At 40.4% G+C, this 25,666-nt stretch overlaps 2 protein-coding genes across 3 annotated transcripts; one reads left to right on the forward strand and one right to left on the reverse strand.

The window, feature by feature from the left end:
* Positions 1-276: 276 nt before the first annotated feature.
* LOC117398817 (CD276 antigen-like) lies at positions 277-7,031 on the reverse strand. 2 transcript variants are annotated; one of them, XM_059012368.1, is made up of 3 exons: positions 6,997-7,031; positions 2,254-2,335; positions 277-1,575 (listed from the first exon to the last, which is right to left on the reverse strand). In XM_059012368.1, exons 2-3 carry the CDS (start codon positions 2,331-2,333, stop codon positions 975-977), a joined length of 681 nt encoding a protein of 226 aa, XP_058868351.1. In that variant the 5' UTR covers positions 2,334-2,335; positions 6,997-7,031; the 3' UTR covers positions 277-974. The 2 variants fall into 2 exon arrangements, with proteins under 2 accessions (XP_058868351.1, XP_058868350.1); XM_059012367.1 differs by lacking the exon at positions 6,997-7,031 and having other exon boundaries at positions 2,254-2,468.
* Positions 4,514-24,962, forward strand: LOC131709661 (CD276 antigen-like). The gene is made up of 3 exons (XM_059012232.1): positions 4,514-4,628; positions 22,603-22,684; positions 23,096-24,962. Exons 1-3 carry the CDS (start codon positions 4,514-4,516, stop codon positions 24,051-24,053), a joined length of 1,155 nt encoding a protein of 384 aa, XP_058868215.1. The 3' UTR covers positions 24,054-24,962.
* Positions 24,963-25,666: the final 704 nt, after the last annotated feature.

Genomic DNA, 25,666 nt, shown 5'->3' on the forward strand with positions numbered 1-25,666 from the left:
TTAATTATAATCGGGATTAAAGTCTTAGATACTCTTTCTTTCCTGAGTGTTCTCTTTCTTCTTCAAAACACAGTCGATTAGAATAGGTTTCTAACAAACGCCACACCCTTCTCTCTCCACAAAAACTGCCTCTCTAAACCAGTCAGGAGCCGGTTATCAAGAAATTGGTCAAATGGCTTAATGAAACAAAGCTAATTAATTAAATGAGAACCAGAGCTTTGCAATAAAAGCACTTAAACAATTAACCAGGTAACTAAGAACTGCTGCAAGAATAGCTGATGCTACAAAATAGACAAATGTAATTTTTATTAACAAAAAACTGTTACATAGAGTTATACTGTGAATATTGTTGCACGTTTTTTAAGGCTTGGAAATATTTATGTCTTTACCAATTTAAGCATTGTGAGTGTGTTGTGAGCCCACAGTATGAACTTATTTCTTCATATTTACACGGATTCCTTATTTTCCTATTAACAGTATTTCATGTGGTTGTTTTGCAATGAAGATGCTCTACTGGTTCATTTTCCATGGTTTGTTCATGCTTATCAATGTACAAGTTTGAGGCTGAACAATGAATAAAATATGTTTTGATAAAGCTAATACTTATTGCTTTTATAGTTAATTTTAAAAGCATGGTAATGCAAGTGCTCTTTCCTTTGATGTGCATCCTGGAGCTGAAGAGGTTAATGTCATGTTGAATAAACTACTGTATCTCTTTGCTGGATTGTTCTGATATCGTGCAAAGACAACGAGAGTACAGATTATAGTGCAATTGTGTAGGAAACAATGTGATTTTTAAAATTTCTCTTCAACACTGATCACTGATCCTAATTTAAAGTGACTATTTTGTTTTGGGAGCTTGTATTAAACTGGGTAAATTAAGCAGTGCAGGGGAGCGGTCTAACTTCACTGGGCTCCTCGATCACGTCTGATAACGGCACTGCCTGTGCTGGACTTGCATGTCTTTTATAGAGTCACAGACCAACACAGAGACTTGCAATCACACAAAGAGCAAGAAGAGGAAGAAGTGCTCCTAAACCCCTCCAGTCAGAGCTCGGGACTGTCACATGATCTGGTGCTGTTGTGGGTTGAGCCGGAACCACGACTACCTCAGTCAGGCCCAACCCGGACAGTCTGGGAGCGTTAACAGAGCACTCGTATTTTCCAGCATCTTCCTCCCTGACTCTCCTCAGCAGCAGTGAAGCGTTCCCGCGCTGCAGCTCAGAATCAAACAGGCTGGTCCTGTTCACATACTGATGGAACTGATCGGCAAGCTGGACCCTGTTGTTATAGTATCTGTGAACAGTGAAGAGTGTTTCTGCTTGTCTCCAGATCACACCTGACTTCTCATCCCAGCCTCCAGCTGTGTAGTCGAAACAGCAGCTCAGGATACAGTCCTGCCCCTCAGTACAGTTCACTGAGCTCGGGACATGCACTAAATCACTGCCGCTGACCCTGCCAGCAGCCAGTATGAGGATTGCCAATACTCCGGTAACAGCAGCAGCAGCAGGGCCAGTGAAGCACACTCTCCTCCTTAACTGGATCCTGGACTCGGTCCTTCTCTTCAAATAGAGCCTGAACAGGAGAAGAGAGAGAGAGAGAGAGAGAGAGAGAGAGAAAGACACATCACCAGGGTTCTAAACACACCCGCAGGGTTATACACACACACAAGGGTTATAAACACACACACCCGCAGGGTTATAAACACACACACACACAAGGGTTATAAACACACACACACATAGGGTTATAAACACACACACACACCCGCAGGGTTATAAACACACACACACACAAGGGTTATAAACACACACACACAAGGGTTATAAACACACACACATAGGGTTATAAACACACACCCGCAGGGTTATAAACACACACACACAAGGGTTATAAACACACACACATAGGGTTATAAACACACACATGCAGAGTTATAAACACACACAGAGGGTTATAAACACACACACACAGGGTTATAAACACACACACACACAGGGTTACAAACACACACAGTGTTCAACACATTTATGACTCGGACACTCACTGGGACAGTTTGCTCCCAGGCTGCCTGATGTGATCCGGTGCCAATGAAACAAGTTCAATAGCGAGCAGAAACTTGAAACAGAACAGAAGACAAGAAGAGGAGAAAGTGACGCATCAAACTCAGCGCAGAGAGCAGGACGAGAAGGGCACACATTGAAGCCAAGAGAAAAGAAACCCTGGAGTACAATACTGGATCGGGGGTCTTACTGGTTCCAGGGCAGCTCAGGTGAATTCAGGGACGCTTCTTCTCCTGCAGAGTCCATCCTCTTTGCACGCTCCATCTGCATCTCTGTACCAACACACAAGAGAAATCTTAAATTCATACCACGTTACACACTGGAGTCACTAAATATTCAAAGACTCGTCTGTCTGTTTATCATTATTATTACACATCACAGCACTCTTAGTTATAGACTACATACTCCAGGAAAGTTTCATGAAATTAAACCCACAAGGAAAGTGCCATTGTGAACGCCTACAGCTTAAAAACCAGAAAAACTACACTTCCCATGAGCCTCTCTTGCAGGTTCACTTCAGCTACAGGGTCTCCCTCCCATTTGTCCAGAAGGACGCAGAGCCTGCAGCAAACATGCCAACTTTGAACCCTTGTGAATACACTCCAACACTACTTATTATAAACTAACCTGGCTGCACACACACACACACACACACACACACACACACACACACACAGTGCTTGAAACGGAGATGCAGATAACCTGAATCGTAGAAAGTAAATTATTGCTATTCACGCTGTCTTCAAACCAGCACGATACTTGTTTGTTGTTATCTTTATTGTTTATTTGTTTGTTTGTTTTGGCCCACGTGCTGTTTATTTTGTGAAAGTGTTTTGTTAAGACTGTTTATTTTCTTATTTAATAAAAAGCGGAGCCCCATGGCGCCTCAGTTTCGCCCCGCAGTTGCTGTGTGTCTTGCATTCATTTCCTGACGTCACCCCCTTCAGCCAGCCTGTTCACAGTGAAAAATATGACTCCCGTTGAGATTAAGCATCCCAGGCAGGCACTGCATGCTGAAGGAGGTGATGACGTAGGAAGGAGTCTCATATGAAAAATATATAAGTCACGTTAAGAGGGTTTGAACATAAATAATACCAGGATTAATTTTTCCCAGTTTAGGGGTGTGTAACACAGTACCGGCACTTCTCAATTCAAAAGACTTCTCTGCCATCACGTTTCTCAATCCCAATGCAGTGCTATAATATATGTGCGCTGGTTATAGCCTTCAGCACTGAAAAAATGATCACAAATTTGTAATGCACTATTATATTATAATACAATGAGATCGGTGCTACCTTGTAAGTGCCACATACCTCAAAACTGATTGGTAACCCTGACATTAGTGTCCTGTTTTGACTGATGCATATCTGTGCGTCTCTGTATTGCTCTTACTGAGTTCACCTGTAACTCAAGCCCCTTGAGCACCTGTCATTTCTCTCGCTTAAAGTTACTGTGAGGATTTGACGATTTACAAATGTCCTGAATGTAAAAGTACTAAATATTTTTTATTATTATTATTTCTAAGGTTTTTATATTTTTATTTTAATTCTTCAGGTGGTAGATCTTTTAGTTATATGGCACCTAAATTATGGAACAACCTGCCCATCACAATTAGAGAAGCCCCTTCAGTCAACGTCTTCAAATCTAGACTGAAAACCCATTTCATTAGCCTGGCATTTTCATCCAGCTGTGCTGATATCCCCCACATTGTTCCCACTGTTTATTATTATTTTTTTATCTAGATTAAAATCATATTTTTATAACACAGCTTATATATTCTGTTGTGTTTTTATTCTGTTCTTTTTTAATTTTACTGTTGTTCAGTAATATGTAAATGTTTTTGCCTTTGTAAAGTGCTTTGTGGTGACCTGTTGCAAAAGGCGCTGTATAAAAATAAAACTGAATTGAATTCTGAAAGATAGCACAGTCATTTTTCAATTAATTTTTTTTCTTGTGCTTCACTTTTGTTTGCTACAATTTGCTTTGCTTTTGCAATGTTGAAACGCAACGTCTGGCTCTGCTAACACAGACACACATAAGAACACAGTAGGTATACAATTCTAAAGTTTTGGCAGGGAAAGAACTCACGTAGAAACAAGTTTTGATTATCAAAAAGCAAAAAAAAAACCTCTATAAACCAAGTGAAGAACACAACAGCAAGTGTAATAATGATATTTGTGTAGAGGGTTCAGAGTTATAATGTGCTCTGGACCTTCACCTTGCTGGAACTAAGAATATTGGACCTTCACATAAAATAATTGACAAGCCCTGATCTACATCGCTGAGCTGGCCACAGTGCTGGTGCGGTCTGCCTCACTCTTCATGACACACAAATTAAATTCCTGCTCTACGCAGATGACCTGGTCCTGCTGTCCCCCACAGAGCAGGGTCTGCAGCAGAGCCTGTCACTGCTAGAGCAGTACTGTCAGACCTGGGCACTGACAGTAAACATGAACAAGACCACAGTTATGGTCTTCCAGATAAAATCCAGATCTCAGGGTAACAGGTACCGCTTCACCCTGGGCATCGCCACACTGGACCACAGCACCAGCTACACCTACCTGGGTCTGACCATCAGTGCATCAGGGAGCTTTAACCTGGCAGTGAATGCATTAAAAGACAAGGCACACAGGGCTTTCTACGCCATAAAGAATCAACAAAATTAAACTACCAGTAAAAACTCTGCACCCAGAACAGAATCCCCTCAGCACTGCAGAGCGACACACTGCACCCAGAACAGAATCCCCTCAGCACTGCAGAGTGACACACTGCGCCCAGAACAGAATCCCCTCAGCACTGCAGAGTGACACACTGCACCCAGAACAGAATCCCCTCAGCCAGCTGGTACTGACGCTCACCCAGCTGAGCCAAATTAACCCCTGTGAGCTTCACAACACCAAGAAAAAACAACTCCCAAACTCAATAATGACAAAAACTGACATACAATTTAAACACACATAGAAGCCACATTGGAAAAACGAATTAAAAACAGAGCAAACTAGAGTGCTATTGGGCCCTAAAAAGGGTCTTTACCCCGGCTGAATACCTGGTCAGGGTCAAAGACACAACACTGAGGCAGATCCTGACCAAGTACAGACTCAGCAACCACAGCCTGGCCATTGAAACTGGCCGACATAAAAAACCCTAGAGTGCCAGAGAAACGTGGCTGTGCTGTCACTGTGAAGTGGGAGAGGTTGAGACAGAGATGAACTTCCTGTTACACTGCCCCCAATACAAACACACCAGAGACATGTGCTTCCCCATCAGGTGACAGAATTCCCTGGACTCTCCGACACGGAGAAACTGCCAGTCCTGTTAGGAGAGGGGCAGCAGCTGCCTGCCACACCCTGAGAGACATCACAGACACTCTGTACTGAGACCAGACACAAGTGTAAATACGAGGGGGGGGGGGGTAAGGGATGGAGGGGCGTATAGGGGAGGGGGGGGGGAGGGGGTGGGGAGAGTATGTTTGTATTGATGAGTTGTGTTGATGTTTGTTGTTTAAATTCTTTGGCAAAACTTAATTTATTTTGTCATGCCAATAAAGCTTCTTTTGAATTTGAATTGTACTGAAAAATCACTGAGACAAGGCAGGAGATGTCAAAGAAGAAGTGTCGTCATACAATGAACACGTTTCTAGCAGGTTAAAAAGCACATTTGGAAATAAAACTATTTGTGGAAACTTAAAGGAATCCCCCCCCCCCCCCCCCCCCCAGTACTCCACTGTCTCTGTATTCCTTAAACTTTGCCGGTTCAATTATGCCACCTCTATACACCATTTACATTTAACACAGAAATAAAAAGAAGGGCTCCCCAAATTAGAAGGAGATTTATCCCGCCTCTGAGGCAGCTTATTTACATAATTTGACGAGGACGTGTTTGTTTTTTGTAATTGTTTTAAACTGTTTGTATCATATACAGCCCTCAACTATCAATGTAATTCATGTTTTCATGTTCTTAAATAAATGAAATGGGCACCTGCAGACCTGAAACTATTGCATTTAATTACTGTTAAAACAGAAGATGTATACTTAATGAAATACATGTTCTGAAACGAGTAAAATATTTTTAAAACATTATTTTTTCAAATGTGAAAATAACTATGTTATATTATTCACTAACATACGTGTGTTAGAAGGTACCTGTGGTGAACTGAAAGTGAATATAGACTTATTGCAATAGGAAAATATGTTTCCAAATACTTTTGTCGTACTTTACAGCCACTCCCATTGTGTGATGGGCAGTTTGCTGCACAGAGTGTTCAAACCAGGACGAGCTTCAATCCAAAACCGGTATATAGCGACCGCAGTTCTCTGTGCTTGGTTGCAGTTCAGTGTCCTGCAGGCCTTTTTTCAATGCTACTGCTGGTTCAACCTCGTCTTTAGTCACACCAAGTGTCACTGTACTGTAATAAGTTAGATATTGCAACACAGCAGCCTGCATGAAAATACAATATTCTGTTATACCGGCGCGACGATGCTCTGGGAAAACACCGGGACAAAATGAGCGTCCCAGTGTTCCAAAAGAGGGACTGTCCCGTCCAAAAGTTAAAGTCTGCTCACCTTAATATTATATGCGACATGTTTAACAGTAAATAAATAAATAAATAGACAAGTGGGTATGCCGAACATCTCCCAATATTTAAAAAACACAAAAGCGAAATTACAAAACGCATTTTATATATAAACGTAATCGAATCAGGCTGAACAAAACACATTTTGCTTTTTGCTTTTATAAATAAATCATGTATTTAAAACACAGATTTTACAATCGTAGGGTATTTACCACGAGCATTACCGTCGCAAGAATGCAAGGCAGGATAAAGACAGAAATGAATTAATAAACACATACATTAATAAACACATACATTAATAAATATAACGAGACAAAGCACTGCCTTTGCAAACAATAACACAACTTTAAAACACTTTACCTTAACCGCTTGGCAGCACTGCTCACACAGCCGACTCTCTGTAAGTAAGTCAACGCCTCTTGGCACTTGACTAGTTTATACCAAGCGCTGACTCCGCCCAAAGAACGGATATAACCAATGAAATGGCTCTATGCTAACAGAACACGTGCTAATGTTTTGTGGTTTTCAGTGTCAGTCCGTCAGGATGTGCATCATAGTTATGTATCTTGCAAAAATGGAAACAGCTGTGACTTCTGTTCATTATTTTTTATTATTATTTCTTTCTTAGCAGACGCCCTTATCCAGGGCGACTTACAGTAAACAAAAATACATTGCAAGAATCACAGTACAAGTAATAATACAATTAAGAGCAAGATAAATACAATGACTTTGGTTCTAGCAAGTACAAGTGTGACAAAATACGATTCAATAACGGAGCAGATAAGTGTCAGTGATAGTTACATCAGGATATAATTAAATACAAAATACTACAGATTAAATAACACTTGTGACCGATTACAGTACTCTGAAGTACAGGATTAAATGCAGTAAAATAGGGAGCAGATAAGAGCAAGTAAAGCACATTTAAGGAAGAGTGATAAAGTGTCCAGAGGGAAAAAAGAGGAGTTCTACAGGTGCTGTCTGAATAGCTGAGTTTTGAGGAGGCGCCAGAAGGTGGTCAGGGACTGGGCAGTCCTGACATCTGTAGGAAGGTCATTCCACTACCGTGGAGGCAAGGGTGGAGAAGGAGCGGGCTCTGGAGGCAGGGGAGCGTAGAGGAGGTAGAGCCAGTCTTCTAGGGCAGGAGGAGCGGAGAGGTCGAGTGGGGGTGTAGGGAGAGATGAGGGTCTGGAGGTAGCTGGGTGCAGTCTGGTCAAGGCATCTGTAAGCTAGTACAAGAGTCTTGAACTGGATGCGAGCGGTGATCGGGAGCCAGTGGAGTGAGCGGAGTAGTGGAGTTGCGTGGGAGAAGCGAGGCAGAGAGAACACCAGGCGGGCAGCGGAGTTCTGGATGAGCTGGAGCGGACGGGTGGCAGACGCAGGGAGGCCAGCCAGGAGGGAGTTGCAGTAGTCTAGGTGGGAGAGTACCAGGGCCTGGACCAGGAGCTGGGTGGCGTAGTTGGTGAGGAAGGGTCGGATTCTTCGTATGTTGCTCAGGAAGAATCGGCAAGTGCGTGCCAGAGTGGAGATGTGCTGGGAATAAGAGAGGCAGGGGTCCAGGGTGACTCCGAGGTTCTTAGCTGAGTGTGGTAGATTCCAGAGGAATGGAGATAGAGAGATCAGAGGAGGGGGAGGAGGAGGAGGGAAAGAAAAGGAGGTCAGATTTAGAGAGGTTGAGTTTGAGGTGATGCGAGTGCATCCAGGAGGAGATGGCAGCCAGACAGGTGGAGATACGGGAGGGGATGGTGGAGTCAGAGGTGGGGAAGGAGAGGAAAATCTGAGCATCATCAGCATAGAAATGGTATGAGAAACCATAGGATGTGATGAGGGGGCCCAGGGAGTGGGTGTAGAGAGAGAACAGGAGAGGACCCAAGACTGACCCTTGGGGGACTCCTGTTGAGAGAGGGCAAGGTCTGGAGGTTGCTCCACGTCAGGTTACCTGGTAAGTGCGGTTGCAGAGATCCCCAGGTCAGCGAGAGAGGATAATAGAATAGAGTGATCGACAGTGTCAAAGGCAGCAGAGAGGTTGAGGAGAATTAGGACAGAGGAGAGAGAGGCAGCTCGGGCAGAGTTTAGTGAGTTGGTGACAGACAGGAGGGCGGTTTCAGTGGAGTGAGCAGAGCGGAAGCCAGGTTGGACAGGAAAGCAGAGAGCTGGCGGTGTACAGCCCGCTCAAGGGTTTTGGAGAGGAAGGGTAGGAGGGAGACAGGACGGTAGCTCTGGAGGGAGGTGGGGTCGAGGGTAGGTTTTTTGAGGAGGGGAGTGAAAGAGGCTTGTTTGAATGCTGAGGGAAAGAGACCAGAAAGGAGAGAGGTGTTGAGAAAGGAGGAGATGAAGGGAAGTAGAGCAGGAGCAGCAGCTTGAAAGAGGTGAGTGGGGAGGGGGTCCAGGGCACACGTGGTGGGTTTATGACCCTGGAGCAGGGAGGAGAGGTCAGAGTCTGAGAGGGGAGAGAAGGTGGAGAAGGAGGGTGAGTTAGTAGGGGATGTAGTGGGTGTAGGGGTTGGAACAGGAGGGGGTGCGGGGGAGGGAGAGGTGTTAAAGAGTTTGCGGATATCTGAGATTTTAGAAGAGAAGAAAGAGGCAAAGTCATCAGAGGAGGGAGGAGGGGGGAGAGTTTAAGAGGGAGGAGAAGGTAGAGAATAGTTTACGTGGGTTGTTAGTGGAGGCTTGGATTACAAATTGGAAATAAGTACATTTAGCAGAGGAGAGAGAAGACGAGAAGGAGGAGAGGAGAACACGGTAGAGGTCTAGGGCAGCAGGGAGTTTGGTTCTCTTCCATTTCTTTTCAGCAGATCGCAGTGTGGTTCTTGCTGAGCAGAGCGCAGTGGAGAGCCAGGGTTGGGGAGGGGAGGGGTCGGCAGGTCGTGAGGTGAGGGGACAGAGGGAGTCGAGGGAGGAGGTGAGGGAGGAGAAGAGGGTGGAGGTAGCAGAGTCTACAGAGAGTTGTGAAAAGGAGTCGATAGGAGGGAGGTGAGAGAGAGCAGTGGAGGCAAGGACAGAGGGGGAGAGAGAGCGGAGGTTACAGCGAGAGGTGACAGTGGGGGTAGGAGGAGCAGGGAGAGACAGAGAAAAAGAGATGAAATAGTGATCAGAGGGGTCCAGGGGGGTGACAGAGAGGGTGGAGGGGCAGCAGGCCCTGGAGAAGGTGAGGTCCAGTTGACGACCAGCTTTGTGGGTGGGGGGGACATTAGTATACAAGCACACAGTCTACATATTTGATGTTCTTTATATAAGTGACATGTACTTTAATATCGGTATACCTTGCATCCGTAACAGTCTGTTCCAAAAAGGTATCTATTTTAAACACAATATTTAATAAACTAGTATTTACATCTCTCTCTCTCCAAGCTGCATGCAGCTCACAGCACAGCTGCAGATCCAGGCTTTGTTTTCCGCGCTGTCGATGCGATCGAGTCAAACACAGTCGAGTTTAATAACATCTAAGCAATGCACTTTTTATTTTATACCATAAAACCACCAGTGTGATTTCTTAAAGACTTGATATAAACCGGGTTTATAAATGGAAGTTACTTACCGGTAATATAAAAGAAATTCAAATATGTGTGCTACGTGTTGGAGCACCTCACTTCTGTTCAGTTGTTAACTTATACTAATTTATATAAGCTTAAACCTTGAAAAGCGTTAATGTGCTGCGTAATGTCAAACCAAGTTGTTCTTGTGTTGCAGATCATACACATTTCTAAAAGTTGCGTCTTTACAGTTTTTAGATTTTATTTAATTTTTTATAATAAATAATAATAATAATGCAGCCGCGATGGTGTCGTGTTTAAACTCTCAGTGAAATGTGCTGCTGCATCTGTGTGTACTGCAGACCGCGCTGTGTGCAATTCTGCAACCTTATCCTCTCTGGAAACTAGGCATTTTGTTCTGCAGTTCAACCGCACCTACGAAATGCCTTTTCCATGTTGAATATAATTCTAACTCTTCACTTGTGCATGGTAGTTTGTTCACTGTAATATGTCAAATACAAAATCCATCACAATCAATATAAACTGGAAAATAATATATTAATATAAACCCAACTCCAAAGACCCCTAGACAAGCAAGAATATACATGTGTTCAATAACATTTAAATCACCAAATGGAAAACTCTACTAACTGCATAAAGGACAGTATGTTAAAATAATCAAATCACCTCTATAGGCAGATCGTGTACAGTTTAGTAAGAGTTTAGTTTCAATATATATCACATTTCAACAACTACATGGCGTGCTTTTAAATAATTTGAAGCGTAATAATATGACAATAATGACCTTACATTAGTAGTTTGTGAAGCACTTTCATGTAAAGACTTAAAGTGAAAAGAAATCATTACAGTGATAGTATAACAGTATTTTTAAAAAGCCTCTTACAGTGCGTCCTTGGTAGAGTAGTCCGAGTGCAGTTATCTTCTTAAATTCCTATGATCAACTTGTTAGCAGTATTCATTTCTACCTCTCTCGGCCTTTCTAACTTCCTTTTTGACTTGTGTTTGCAGTTCCAAGTACTCTTTCTGTGTACTTTTGTTTTTCGTCCTTTTTAAACGCTCTGTAAACTGCCTTTTTTCGCTGAATATTTTTTTTTTAATTGATCTATTAAACCATTTTGGTCATTTTTTGTTTTAGATTTAGATTTGTCTACTTTTGGGATGTAATTGTTTTGCGCCTCTAGTACTACATTTTTAAAAACAGCCATCCTTTTTCTGTGGATGTTTTCTCTATTTTATTTCAATCTACTTCTGTTAGTCTCTGTTTCATACCTTCATAGTTTGCTTTTCTAAAATTGTAAACCTTAGCTTTAGTCATTACTTTTGGGGTTTTAAAAATCACTTCAAATGAGACCATGTTGTGGTCTGAGTTTGCCAATGGCTCTCTGACCTCTGTTTTAGTTATTCTGTCTTCATTATTTGAAAAGACTAAATCAAGGCATGCCTCCCCTCTAGTCGGTGCCTTGACAAATTGCGTTAGGAAGAAGTCATTTGTCTTTTCCACCATTTCAATTTTGTCCATCGTGCTCCCCACCGGTTTTTCTCATTTTATACGTGGGAAGTTGAAATCCCCAATTAGTATGGCTCCTCCTTTTCTACACACATTTCGAATGTCATTGTATAACAGTATTTTACTCAGCGTCTGAATTTGGCGGTTTATAGCATGCTCCTGTTATTGTGCCCTTTGAATTTGTGTCCATTATTCTGACCCATCTTGATTCTGCATTGTTTTCTTTGTCCTGATTTAACACCTGGGCTTCAAGACTATTTCTTATGTATAGCGCTACCCCTCCGCCTCTTCTGTCCTGCCTGTCTTTCCTATATAGTGTGTACCCACTAATATAATATTTCGTCTCCATCACTCTCAGACAACCAAGTTTCTGTAACACCTATCACATCGTAGTTACTTGTTAGTGCAGTAGCTTCAAGTTCTAACATTTTGTTTCTGAGACTTCTAGCATTAAGATAAATACATTTAATAGTTGTCTTACCTGAGTTGTTGCCCTTGTTTTGATGTGGTCTCCCTTCTGTTTTTTGTTTTCTCCCTCCCTTCCTTTCTAGTTTAAATGCTTCTGGACCGCCTGAAGGATCCTTTCTCAGAGTAGATTGGTTCCCTTTCTGTTTAAGTGCAGTCTGTCCCACCTGTATAGATAGTCCTTATTGTAGAATGTGCTCCAATGTTCAAGAAAGGTGAAGCCTTCCTGTGTGCACCACGATTTCAGCCATACATTTTGATTTTGTATTTCCAGCTGTCCATATGGTCATTTGCAGGGAGCCGGCAGTATCCCAGAAAATACCACAGTTTTGGTCTTGTCTTTTAATTTCCTTCCTAGCTCTCTAAATTTGTTTTGCATGGATCTTGGTCTGTCTTTTCCAATGCTGTTTGTACCGATGTGGATGACAGCTACCGGGTCGTCTCCTGTTCGTTCTAGGAGCCTGTCCACATTCTCAGTGATGTGCATGACTGAGGCTCCTGGAAGGCAGCACACTGTTGTAGTAAGGGGGTCCAAACTGCAAACTGAACTTGCTGTGTTTCTCAGTATGGAGTCCCCAACAATCGGACTCCCCAACAATGGGGCAGCAGTGTGGAGTAGTGGTTAGGGCTCTGGACTCTTGACCGGAGGGTTGTGGGTTCAATCCCCAGTGGGGGACACTGTTGTTGTACCCTTGAGCAAGGTACTTTACCTAGATTCCTCCAGTAAAAACCCAACTGTATAAATGGGTAATTGTATGTAAAAATAATGTGATATCTGTATAATGTGAAATAATGTATCATGTGATATCTTGTAACAATTGTAAGTCGCCCTGGATAAGGGCGTCTGCTAAGAAATAAATAATAAAATAATAATCATGACCTCCCTTCTTTTTGCTGCCTGGTCAGCACTGTTTATAGGGTCCTGGGTGTTGTTTCTTTCATTCTCTTGATGTTGGTTTTGGTCATCTAAATGTTGAAGTGGCTCAAATTTGTTGGATGTCTGGATTTCTGGTGGTTGTGTTTTGAAGTTTCTTTTTTTCCCTGCTTCTGCCTACCTGAACCCAGCTGTTTCGACTCTCTTCCATCCCCCTGGTGGTTTTCAGTCTGCTAGGGGTGTAGACTTCCATGAATTGTGGGTGTGCCAGCTCCTCAAGCTCCTGTACTCAATGTACTCTCATATATTTGCGTGCCCTTAGATCACATGGTGTGGAAAGTTACAAGATGCTCAAACCTTTTTTTTTATTTTTTATTTATTTTTGGAATATCAGGTAAAGGCACGCACACACGTCAGCTGCATAGTTTTGCAGCTGGAAGTGAACAGGGGTTACTACAGGACAAACAAGACAGAAGCTTGCAACTGGAAACACAAGACAGACGGCAGTTTAAAGCTATCTATCTATCTATCTATCTATCTCTTTGTAACAGAGGAATCAAACAAGCTAAAACAGATATATTCTGTTTCATTTACGTAGTTATAAAAAGATAAAATTCTATGATGTTTTCTAGGCGTGTGTGGTAACTTTTAAAATCTTATAAAAACATGACAAACTGAGCGTCCCAAGTCTATACTTGCCTGTCAGATTTGAAGTTGTCAGTGAGTCACATGACTGATCCAGCGCCGAGCCTGCGCATGCGTTGTTTACAGCAGTAGAGTACACGCGAGGGAATAATTATTAGAGGAAGGAATCAAACACCAATCTTAATGGGAATTCATTTAGTAAGCCTCTAGACTTCAAACTACAGTATATTTTATTAATCCTGGGAGTGAGAATAACTGAACTGAAAGGACACTAACAGGAAAACTTCAGAGCAGGGGTAGGTTGAAATTGTGTTTTTTTTTTTATTTTGGTTGCATTTGGTGTAATTGAACTGAAGTTGACGAATGTATTATTAATTTATTGACTACTTACATGTCTTATACTTATGTCACATACATTGCAATGGTTTAAATATTAATTTGTAATACAACAGTATTTAATACTGTAATGTTACTCATATATAATCTATTTATCTATAATGATGCTTATTGCATCTGGAATAATAACTTGCGCTGTCATTTATTGAGTTTCTGTCTTCCGGGATGTAAGATATTTTACACTAGGCAGTAAAACAAGTAAATGGTATGTTTGTTTGGAATGTAAAGTAAGCTGTGTGAACACTGCAGACACGCGTGGAAAGGTAACGTGTTTTAAAGTTGTGTTTTAGTGTTTGCAAAGGGAATGCTTTGTCTCGTTATATTTATTAATGTATGTGTTTATTCATTTATTTGTTTCTGTATTTATCTTGCCTTTTATTCTTTAGTCTGGCTTTGAAGACGGGGTAATGCTCGTGGTAAATTACCCTTTGATTGTAAAATCTGTGTTTTAAATCATAGACATATATAGAACTAGACACAGCAACGGACTGATACGCGCAGCGTTTGTCGGGGTTTAATTCATTTAGCTTCAATAAAATTGTATTTTTAAACTTGGATATTAAACTATTAAAATTATTCTCCAAATCTTGCAATGTGTAGTTAATTTTTGTATTTAGTTGCAAAAGCAGAAAATCAAGACATACACTGTTTGAATCAAAACATTGGAGGTATTTATAGGTTTTTGACAGCATGACAACTACTTGTTATTGTTTACATTCAAATCCATGATTTATTCTTACATGATGTAATGTGTTCTATATATTGTGACATCATTTTTACTTCTATCTTTGAATCTGTATTAATTCTAATTAACATTACTTTATATAAACTTATATTTTTATTATATCATGCAATGCTGGCTCTGAGAATCAGTCTTGATTTGGCCTCCCCAGCGCATCAGCGTGCACAACTTTTGAATGAATTTTGTTTATTTATTTAAATGTTATATATTTATTGAATTTAATTAGTTCATTCTTTTCTGTTGAGTCCCGCTGGCATAATCGTGTTCAGTCTATTTATCCATTTACTTTCTTTTATTCTTCTATATGTCGCATTGTCTAATTTTAGCTGTTCTAATACTACAAACTTTACATCATTTATGTCATGTCCCTGACAGGTGAAGTGCTGTACTATTGGTTCAGTCATTTTTTTTTTTTCTAGTTAATGAAAGGTGGTTCTGAATTCTTTTATATAAAGTAGTTCCAGTCTCTCCAACATATTTGATTTCATCACATTTTTCACAGGCTATTCCATAAACAACATTGCTATTTTTACAGTAGGTATTAGTTTTTAGTGGATATGTTCTTATGTTTAATTATATTTTTACTTTTGTCCATGTATTTACACACTTTACATTTACTGGTGCACATGTTCGTAGAACCTATTTTGTCAATTATTATTTTATGTTTACTGTGAACTAAAATATCACCTGAATTAGCTTCTCTTTTGAATGCTACAACTGGGGCTTTAAGAAATACTTTTTTTTAATTTTTCTGAATAATGTAGAATCCGCAAGTGTTTCCAAACTATCTTAGAAATATTGGGCAAAAGTTTAGAGTAAGTCATTACTAATGGGACTCTTTTGACCTTTTTATCTCTATTTTTAGAATATAGTAGATCATCTCTTTTTAGTTTATCCATTTTCTTAACTCTGTCTCTATAATTCTTTCTTTGTATCCTCTTTTTTAAGATTTGTTTTTAATACATTTCCCTGTTTTACATCGTCACTTTCTTTTGAGCATATTCTTCGTATTCTTATTCCTAGACCCTTTGGGATTGCCCTTTTAGTGTGTATTGGATGTGCAGAGAACATGTGGAAATACTGGTGCATGTCACCTTAATATTACTGTGTATTTCATTTGCCATTTTATGAAACTGGAAAAGAGATTCTTCTCCATGTGTCCAAACCCCAAAAATATAATCTACAAACCGAATGTATTCTAAAGGTTCTCTTTCCGATTTTCTAAGTAATTGTTCTTCCCATTTCCCCATGTTTGTACTGCCAAATGCATTCCTAATTTAGATCCTATTGCTGTACCATCGTTTTGTTTGTAATTCTTATTAACAAATGTAAAATTTCTGTTTTCTAAAACTACGTTGATCCTGTTCAGTACCTCTGCTGTAGGTATTGATTTATCTAGTCTATTATCTAGTGCTTTTTGACAAGTTTCTAAAGTTTCTTTACGAGGGACACTTGGGTACAAGGATTTTACATCCATGCAAAATAAAATTGTATTCTCTGGAAGGTTGTGTTTTAGTGATTCAAGTCTTTTTAAAAATGGTGTTGTATCCTTAACATAGCTTGGTAATTTCTCAACGTGCGACCTAAGTTGTTTTTCTGCTATTTCAGCTATTATATGTGTTGGATTATCAATTGTACTGACGATCATTCTCATAGGGTGATTTTCTTTGTGCATTTTAGGATTTCCTCTTGCTAGGCCTGTTCTTGCATTATGTGGCTGCATGTATTTTTTAAAAATTCTTTTGATATAATGTCTTTATTGTATAGTCTTTCTGCAATTTATTTAACCTTTTTTTACGGATTTATTGATCTTATTGCTTTTAACTTCTTCATATGTATCTGTATTATTTAATTCACATTCTACAGATTTCATATAGTCATCTGTGTTCATTATCACTATTCCTGAGCCTTTATCTGCTGGTCTTATCATTATATCATCATCATTTAACAACTCAGTCATAGCTTGTTCTTCAATATTGGTTAAATTAAGTTTACATCTTTTCTTTAGTCCTACTATTATTTCTTGTTTAACTCCTTCAATATACATATCTAACCATTTATCTCTTCCATCCGGAGGAGTCCATGTGCTTGTACTATTAACCTTAATCCCATGCTCATAATTACCCTCTGAATCTGAGATATTTTCATTGAAAAAATATTCCGCTAATCTCATGCGTCTCTCCCACTCCTTTAATTCAGTGGCCAGTTTATCTTTATCGATGTATCTTTTAGTCTGTATAAACTTAAGTCCTTTACTCAGTACTGCTTTTTGGGATGTGGTTAAAGTTTTACTTGATAAATTAACTACTATGTCTTCTGTCTTAACTTTTGTGTATTTGGTACCATTTCTATTTTTGGGTCTCCTATCTTTCTGTTTTGAATTATCTGTCTTAGTCATGTTTAACTCTCTATTTGACATTCTATTATTTACTTTACCCTGGTTTATTTTTACTGTTTTAGATTTATTTTGATTATCTTTCTTTATAACTTTTTTTTATTTATTTCTATCTCTCTCTCTCTCTCTCTCTCTCTCTCTCTCTCTCTCTCTCTCTCTCTCTCTCTCTATATATATATATATATATATATATATATATATATAATATACTGTATATATTTATAACCCTTTTATTTATTTATTAATTTATTTTTTTTATATATATATATATATATATATATATATATATAACCCTTTTTATTTTTCTATATTTATTTATATATATATTTATGTATGTATTCATTTGTTTATTTATAACCATTATTTATTTATTTTATTTATTTATTTATTTATGTATATATTTATTTCTAACCCTTTATTTATATATTTATGTATTCATTTATTGATTCTTTTATTATATATATATACAGTATATATATATTCATATATGCATAACCCTTTATTTATTTCTATATTTATTTATTCATTTATTTATAACCCTTTTATTTATTTATTTATTTATTCATTCATTTTTTTCTCTTTTGCCACTTTTCATTTCACTCTGTCCATTTCATTTTCTGCTCTGACCTTCTTTTCTGTTTGATATTTACATTTCGATGTGACGCTACACTGTAAACAATTGGAAGTTGATCCAACTTAACACAGTCAAGGCAACCGGCTGCCTTAAGTTTGTTAAGTTGTTCTACTGTTTGTTATGTTGTGTGAAGCTGGATTGTTACGTTAGATGAACAAAGCAAGAAGTTGGGAGTACTTGCTAATTTTAAGTTTGACAACTAACTGTGTTGATTTTAATCAACAAAAAAGCAAATTTTGTTCTACTTGGATGGTAAAGTTGGTAAAACATGGCAACAACTTGTACATGCATGGTAATTTATGTTTCATGGAATAAGAAAATAATTAAGTTTTGACAAGTTGAACATCTTAAGTTGTATGAACTATTCCATATATTTCATGAAACTCTACCCAGCACAATTGCATTAAAGGGGATCATTTAAAGTCATAAAATACATTAAGACATGATAATACAGATTTAAGATTCCCAAAATAAACAGAGATCTCAGCTGATCTAACCCAAATACAACTTACTAAGTTGGTAACATCACTTGCAAGAACTTTCATTAAACAAGTTTCATTAGTCTGGCTTTAGTTTTGGAATGCTGCAGTATTTTTTGGTACAGTAAGCTTGCTGCTAAGTACATTTTGTGAACGTTGTGAAGATCTAGAGATCACAGAGCTGAATTATACTATGTGTGTCTGTGCAATATATTCATCTTATACATCAAAAACAGCATCATTTCAACTTAACGTTTAACTGAACTTGCATTGCTGTTAAACTGAGTAATTCTGAAAGATACAGAAGTTCAGAGATGATGGGATCTAAACCCTCTGTTTCCTTTGTAGCTGTTTTCAATGGCAGATGAAAAACGATCTGTTCATCACCGTAAAGTGACGTTTTCAATTTTGAAAAGATGTAAAGGAGAAAAAAGAGAAAAAAGTGCCTAGTTTGAAAATAAGTTCACATTTCTTTTGTTTTCTGACAGCATTAGTTCCATAGCATTGAACCATCCCACAAACTGTGGTGTCTTCTATAGTGTGGTCATTTCTGTTAAAATGTCTGGCGACAGGAAAGGTAGAGATGTTAATTCGTATACTTCTCAGATGTTCCACGAAGCGATCAGCCAAGCGTCGTTTTGTTTCATCAATATATAGCTTGTTACATTTGATGCAGCAAATGCAATATACTATTCCTTTACTAATGCAAGTAAAAGTATCATGGATAGTAAATGAGGATTTTGCTACCTTAACTACTGTGTTGCTGTGAATGTATTTACAAGTAGCACAGCATGACCTATTGCATGGAAACGTACCCTTAAGACTGTCCAGATTGGTTCGAATGTTACTGTGGACCAGATGCTCTCTTAGATTTCGCGGAAATCGTGAAATTGAGGGGTCACCGCGAAATTCACCTCTTAGGGGCCAATGCATACAAACAAGTACGGAGAGGGGAAAAAAGAAAACTTGTTTAAAATGAACTACTGCACAACACAAGTGACGCAAACTACGTGTCTTCCTTCTGTAGATAGCCCTTTTTTATTCCTTCGTCGTCCTGTGTGCATTGCACTTAAGCAAAAAACAAACAAACAGAAAATGTCCACAAGTAACATTTACAAAATAAATGATCCAAAGCAGTTAACGTTCTTGTTTACTATTCAAATGACAAAGTTTTAATCAGCCTATCAGTGCGTCTTTACTGCTTTTATGTGACCTGTACTGTGCAGGAGGGGGCGGGACAAATTTGGTGCTGAATTGTTTGATTTAGGATGCTAAAATCTAGTTTTCAGCATTGGAGGGAAAATAGTAGAAATGGACGACAAAAAAAAACAAAGTATATTTCGGCTGATGATCGTTTTAAGATATTTCCCAAAGAAACTACATGCAGACTGAGGTAATTGTTTTCCATATCTTAATGTGCATTTGGAGAAAATACGATCGATCGCTATTTAGCTTCAGAATCACACTTTAAACAAAAGGCTACTTCAGAGGATGCTGAACAGAACGCAAAATAAACAGCTTTCAGAAACCAAACTGGAAAGTCAGCGCAGACAAGAAGTATTCCTGTCTGCAAGTTAAATCAGTACTAAAACGATCCAGCACAGCCACCTCGCTTCAACCTGCTGCTTACAGATGGAATTTTAGATCGAATAGTCACGTCTTCTTTGTTTTGACTCGGTACTAATAAAATAAATTATTGGATGGGACAAATAGCATGACAACGAACAAACGTGCTGCATACATTGCCTTTATTAAAGTATGCCAGATACCCTTGTGTAAGCGAGTTTTGGGGCTGTTTCTAATCGATTTCCACATCTGTATAATTTGGTAAAGCTTTGCCTTAACTTCCAACCAATTCAGTGGATGCAGAACGTGCTAGTCTCAACGTATAGGCAAGTCAACTGCAGGGGGATGTTGCATGCTTGCCTTTAACAAATAACAGCACTCTGTTTTAGTAAGGAAGCAAGTACCACTATTTTTAGGCTTTATAGTGTCATGAAATACTGTCTACTTAGGTTTATTTAATGTTTAAACATGTCCGCGAAATCCTAATTTTATTCCGCAACATACCCGTGAAAAATACGTAAATTTACCGCGATTTAACTAGACCGCTACTCATGATACTTTTTGTCAGAATTCTGAGAGTTCAGATTTCATACGTACTCTTTTTATTTGCTCAGCACACTGGCTGTGAACCACAGAGATCACGAGTGAGCTGCTAATCGTAATGCAAATAACTACAGCTGCCCCTTGTTAACGGAAGCAAACAACATCAATTATTTAAACAAACATAATGTACTAAATCCATGATAAGTGATGCAGAATGTTAATCAAGTTCATTAAACTGACTCTGTGTTGGCAGATAATCCAGACATATATAACACATTTAAAATGATCAGCCATCATTAACACATTTAATATTGTTTATATTGGTGTTTACTCTGGTTAAAAGTGATACCGAGAGGAGTGGTAAATTGTCTAGCGACATTTTTGGTGACTTAAGAACATAAGAAGAACATAAGAAAGTTTACAAAAGAGAGGAGGCCATTCAGCCCATCTTGCTCGTTTGGTTGTTAGTAGCTTATTGATCCCAGAATCTCATCAAGCAGCTTCTTGAAGGATCCCAGGGTGTCAGCTTCAACAACATTACTGGGGAGTTGGTTCCAGACCCTCACAATTCAGAATGTCTAAACAGCGACATCTAGCGACTTTGTGAGGTTTCTCTGGCAACTTTGTGGAATTGGCAAAGCTTCCTCCCTGACTCTCCTCAGCAGCAGTGGAGCGTTCCCGCGCTGCAGCTCAGAATCAAACAGGCTGGTCCTGCTCACATAGTGAGGGAGCTGATCCGTGTCCTTATTACTGTGAACGATGTGGTCCGTTTCTGCTCTTCTCCAGGTCACACTTGACTTCTCATCCCAGCCTCCAGCTGTGTAGTAGAAGGTGCAGCTCAGGATACAGTCCTGCCCCTCAGTACACTTCACTGAGCTTGAGACTTGCTGAAGAGGTTAATGTCATGTTGAATAACTACTGTATCTCTTTGCCAGATTGTTTTGATATCGTGCAAAGACAACGAGAGTACAGATTATACTTCAATTGTCTAGGAAACAATGTGATTTTTAAAATGTCACGTTATTGATTGGCTCCTGTAATGCTAATTAGGAAATATGCAAATGTCAGCATTACAAGAGCAAATCAAATGGCGTGAAAGCACAAAGAGGGTGGAGCTCATTTGCATACAAACTCCAGATTTCGCTGGCCAGTTAGACATTTAGCAAAATATTTAGCATTGCTAAAAACAAAATACGTAAAAGCTTCCATCAAGGGTTTATAGTTTATTTTATTTTTTCCTTGTTCCCCTTCAGTGCCACTACAGTGAACAGAAGTGAGGTGCTTCAACACGTAGCGCACATGTTTGAATTTATTTTATATCCGGTAAGTAACTTCCATTTATAAACCCGGTTTATATCAAGTCTTTAAGAAATCACATTGGTGGTTTTATGGTATTGTGGTAGAGTGTGGGAAGACACGAGACAGACACCAAGTTCAACTATGAAATGCCAGCACAGGCGCCCAGATTTATTAGGGGGAGCTTAGTTGGCAGGTGTTTCCTTTTTAGTTCGGGGCACTCTACCAACAATGGTATTGTGCCCCGTCTTCATACAACACACGCAGATGTGTAACCCAAAGAAACAATAAGCGAAAAGGCGAAAGAAAAAAGGAAAACAAAATACTTTAAGGAAAAACTACAAAATAAAGTGTGCAGATTTTTCCTGCGTCTCGTTGCTCCCTCTAGTGGTGGGAGCCCCAAGGAACAGGTACTATTCTGTACCCTCTCATACACTGTGGGACGGCTCAGTCCCACTAAAACTCGCTAACTAAAAAGTAGTAGTAAATAACCCGTGTGGCTTGCTTGCACCCTGGGTCTGTAAGCTTCACGCTGAATTGCCACTTCATCTCTCCGAGTCGCTGCTCCAAAGCTTCCAATTCGCAGGATTCTGCCATGAAGTCACGGGTTCAAAGCTGGCATGTTTCTGCAGGCTCTGGGTCCTTCTGAAGAAATGGGATGGAGACCCTGTGCATCCTGTTACTGAAGTGAAACTGCTAGAGAGGATCATGGGAAGTGTAGTTTTTCTGGTTGTGAATATGTAGGCGTTCACAATGACCCTTACCTTGTGGGTTTAATTTCATGAAACTTTCCTGGAGTATATAGTCTATAACTAAGAGCGCTGTGATGTGTAATAATAATGATAAACAGACAGACGAGTCTTTGAATATTTAGTGACTCCAGTGTGTAACGTGGTATGAATTTAAGATTTCTCTTGTGTGTCGGTACAGAGATGCAGACGGAGCGTGCAAAGAGGATGGACTCTGCAGGAGAAGAAGCGTCCCTGAATTCACCTGAGCTGCCCTGGAACCAGTAAGACCCCCGATCCAGTATTGTACTCCAGGGTTTCTTTTCTCTTGGCTTCAATGTGTGTCCTTCTCGTCCTGCTCTCTGCGCTGAGTTTGATGCGTCACTTTCTCCTTTTCTTGTCTTCTGTTCTGTGTCATTTTTCTACTCTGTGTATGTATGTGGAGTGGGGGGTGGGGTCTGTGTGTGTTTATAACCTTGGTACTCCCTGTGTGGGAGGGTCTCTGTCCCTGTGTGTACGGCTCTGTGTGTGTGTGTTGGGGGGGTCTCTGTCCCTGTGTGTGTGTTGTAACCCTGGTGCTCTGTGTGTGTGTGGGGGGGGGGGGGCTGTGTCTGTCTGTCTGTGTGTCTGTGTCTCTTTCTGTGTTTCTGAACCCTGGTGTGTGTTTTTGAACTTTTTGCTCTTCTCCTGTTCAGGCTCTATTGGAAGAGAAGGACCGAGTCCAGGATCCAGTTAAGGAGGAGAGTGTGCTTCACTGGCCCTGCTGCTGCTGCTTTTACCGTGGTATTGGCAATCCTCATACTGGCTGCTGGCAGTGTGAGCAGCGACAGTGAGTTTGTGAAAGTCCCGAGCTCAGTGAAGTGTACTGAGGGGCAGGACTGTATCCTGAGCTGCACCTTCTACTACACAGCTGGAGGCTGGGATGAGAAGTCAGCTGTGATCTGGAGAAGAGCAGAAACGGACCACATCGTTCATGGTTACTATAACAACAGGGACCAGCTTAACAATCAGTCCCCTCAGTATGTGAACAGGACCAGCCTGTTTGATTCTGAGCTGCAGCGCGGGAATGCTTCACTGCTGCTGAGGAGAGTCAGGGAGGAAGATGCTGGAGAATACAAGTGCTCTGTTAATGCTCCCAGACTGTACGGGTCGGGCCTGACTGAGGTAGTCGTGGTTCCGGCTCAACCCACAACAGCACCAGCTCCTGTGACAGTCCCGAGCTCAGTGAAGTGTTCTGAGAGGCAGGACTGTATCCTGAGCTGCACCTTCAACTACACAGCTGGAGGCTGGGATGAGAAGTCAGGTGTGATCTGGAGAAGAGCAGAAACGGGGCGCATCGTTCACGGTTACCATGACAACACGGACCAGCTTGCCGATCAGCTCCCTCAGTATGTGAACAGAACCAGCCTGTTTGATTCTGAGCTGCAGCACGGGAACGTTTCACTGCTGCTGAGGAGAGTCAGGGAGGAAGATGCTGGAGAATACAGGTGCTTCGTTTCCACTCCTAGACTGTCCGGGTCGGCCCTGACTGAGGTAGTCGTGGTTCCGGCTCAACGACACGCCTGGTGGGTTTCAGGAGCAGTTCTTTTTTGTGTGATTGCAGGGCTCTGTGTCGGTCTGTGGCTCTATAAAAGACGCGCAGGTCACAGGTGAAAGTCCAACAAGGCTTCTAGTGCAGCACAGGCAGTGCCGTTATCAGACGTGATCGAGGAGCCCAGTGAAGTCTGACCGCTCCCCTGCACTGCATTATTTACCCAGTTTAATACAAGCTCCCAAAACTAAATAGTCACTTTGAATTAGGAAACGTGATCAGTGTTGAAGAGAAATTTTAAACATCACATTGTCTCCGAGACAATTGAACTATAATCTGAACTCTCGTTGTCTTTGCACGATATCAGAACAATCCAGCAAAGAGATACAGTAGTTTATTGAACATGACAACCTCTTCAGCTCCAGGATGCACATCAAAGGAAAGAGCACTTGCAGTACCACGCCCTGCCTGCGCACGTCAAGGTTTGCCATCTGTTCTCTGGGGTTTTTATTTTCAATCTGATCTCTTTGTATTCATGCTCTGAGGCAGGGTTAGTGTGTGTGTTTTGAAGTCAGGGAGGAGAGATGGAAATCATCAGGTGACTTTATTATCCAGTTGTGTTCCGTGCACAAATCCCTCTCTATCTGTGAAGACATTGACAAGAGCTGGAGACGATCAACGATCTCAAGTATATACAGAGTATTTCATTGTATTATTTCTGCAGTTTTGCTTGTCTACCTTTATTTTATATTCGTATTTGATTGCAAAAAAATATATGGCAGCGTACATGGATTGTGAGAAGAGGAGCGCTGAAGAGTTTGAGCCGTGTTCGGAGGATTTCTGAAAGCAGCGACAGCACTTGGAGTATCTTTTACAGTGCTGGGACAAAATACTGTGAAGCCAGAAATACTTGCAACCAAAACATTCAGTGAATCACTCCCGTAAAACCTATTTTATTCCAGAAATGTGGCGGCCTGTAGCAATATACAAAGTATGTATTGTCAGTGGAATTTGATTTAGTGCCGATTTTTTTTTTTCATACAAGAATCCCGCATTTATTATTATTATTATTATTTATTTCTTAGCAGATGCCCTTATCCAGGGCGACTTACAATCGCAAGCAAATAGAAATACATTCAAGTGTTACAATACAGGTCAGACAATAAGAGCAAGAAATACAATAATTTTTTTCAAGTGTGACAAAAAACAATTCAATAATACAGCAGATAATAGTGAAAGTTACATCAGGATATGATTAAGTACAAAATACTACAGGTTAAACACTTGGCAGATTACAATATTCTGAAGTACAGGATTAAATGTAGTAAAATAGGGGGCAGATAAGAGCAAAATAAAACATATTTAAATGAAGGGTGATAGTGTCCCAGGATACAACAGAGGAGTTCTACAGGTGCTGTTTGAAGAGGTGAGTCTTAAGGAGGCGCCGGAATGTGGTCAGGGACTGGGCAGTCCTGACATCTGTAGAAAGGTCGTTCCACCACTGCGGAGCAATGGTGGAGAAGGAGCGGGCTCGGGAGGCAGGGGAGCGTAGCGGAGGTAGAGCCAGTCTTCTAGTGCAGGCGGAGAGGAGAGGTCGAGTGGGGGTGTAGGGAGAGATGAGGGTCTGGAGGTAGCTGGGTGCAGTCTGGTCAAGGCATCTGTAGGCTAGTACAAGAGTCTTGAACTGGATGCGAGCGGTGATCGGGAGCCAGTGGAGCGAGCGGAGTAGTGGAGT

This window comes from Acipenser ruthenus, chromosome 44 (assembly GCF_902713425.1).
Source record: "Acipenser ruthenus chromosome 44, fAciRut3.2 maternal haplotype, whole genome shotgun sequence".
Taxonomy (NCBI): domain Eukaryota; kingdom Metazoa; phylum Chordata; class Actinopteri; order Acipenseriformes; family Acipenseridae; genus Acipenser; species Acipenser ruthenus.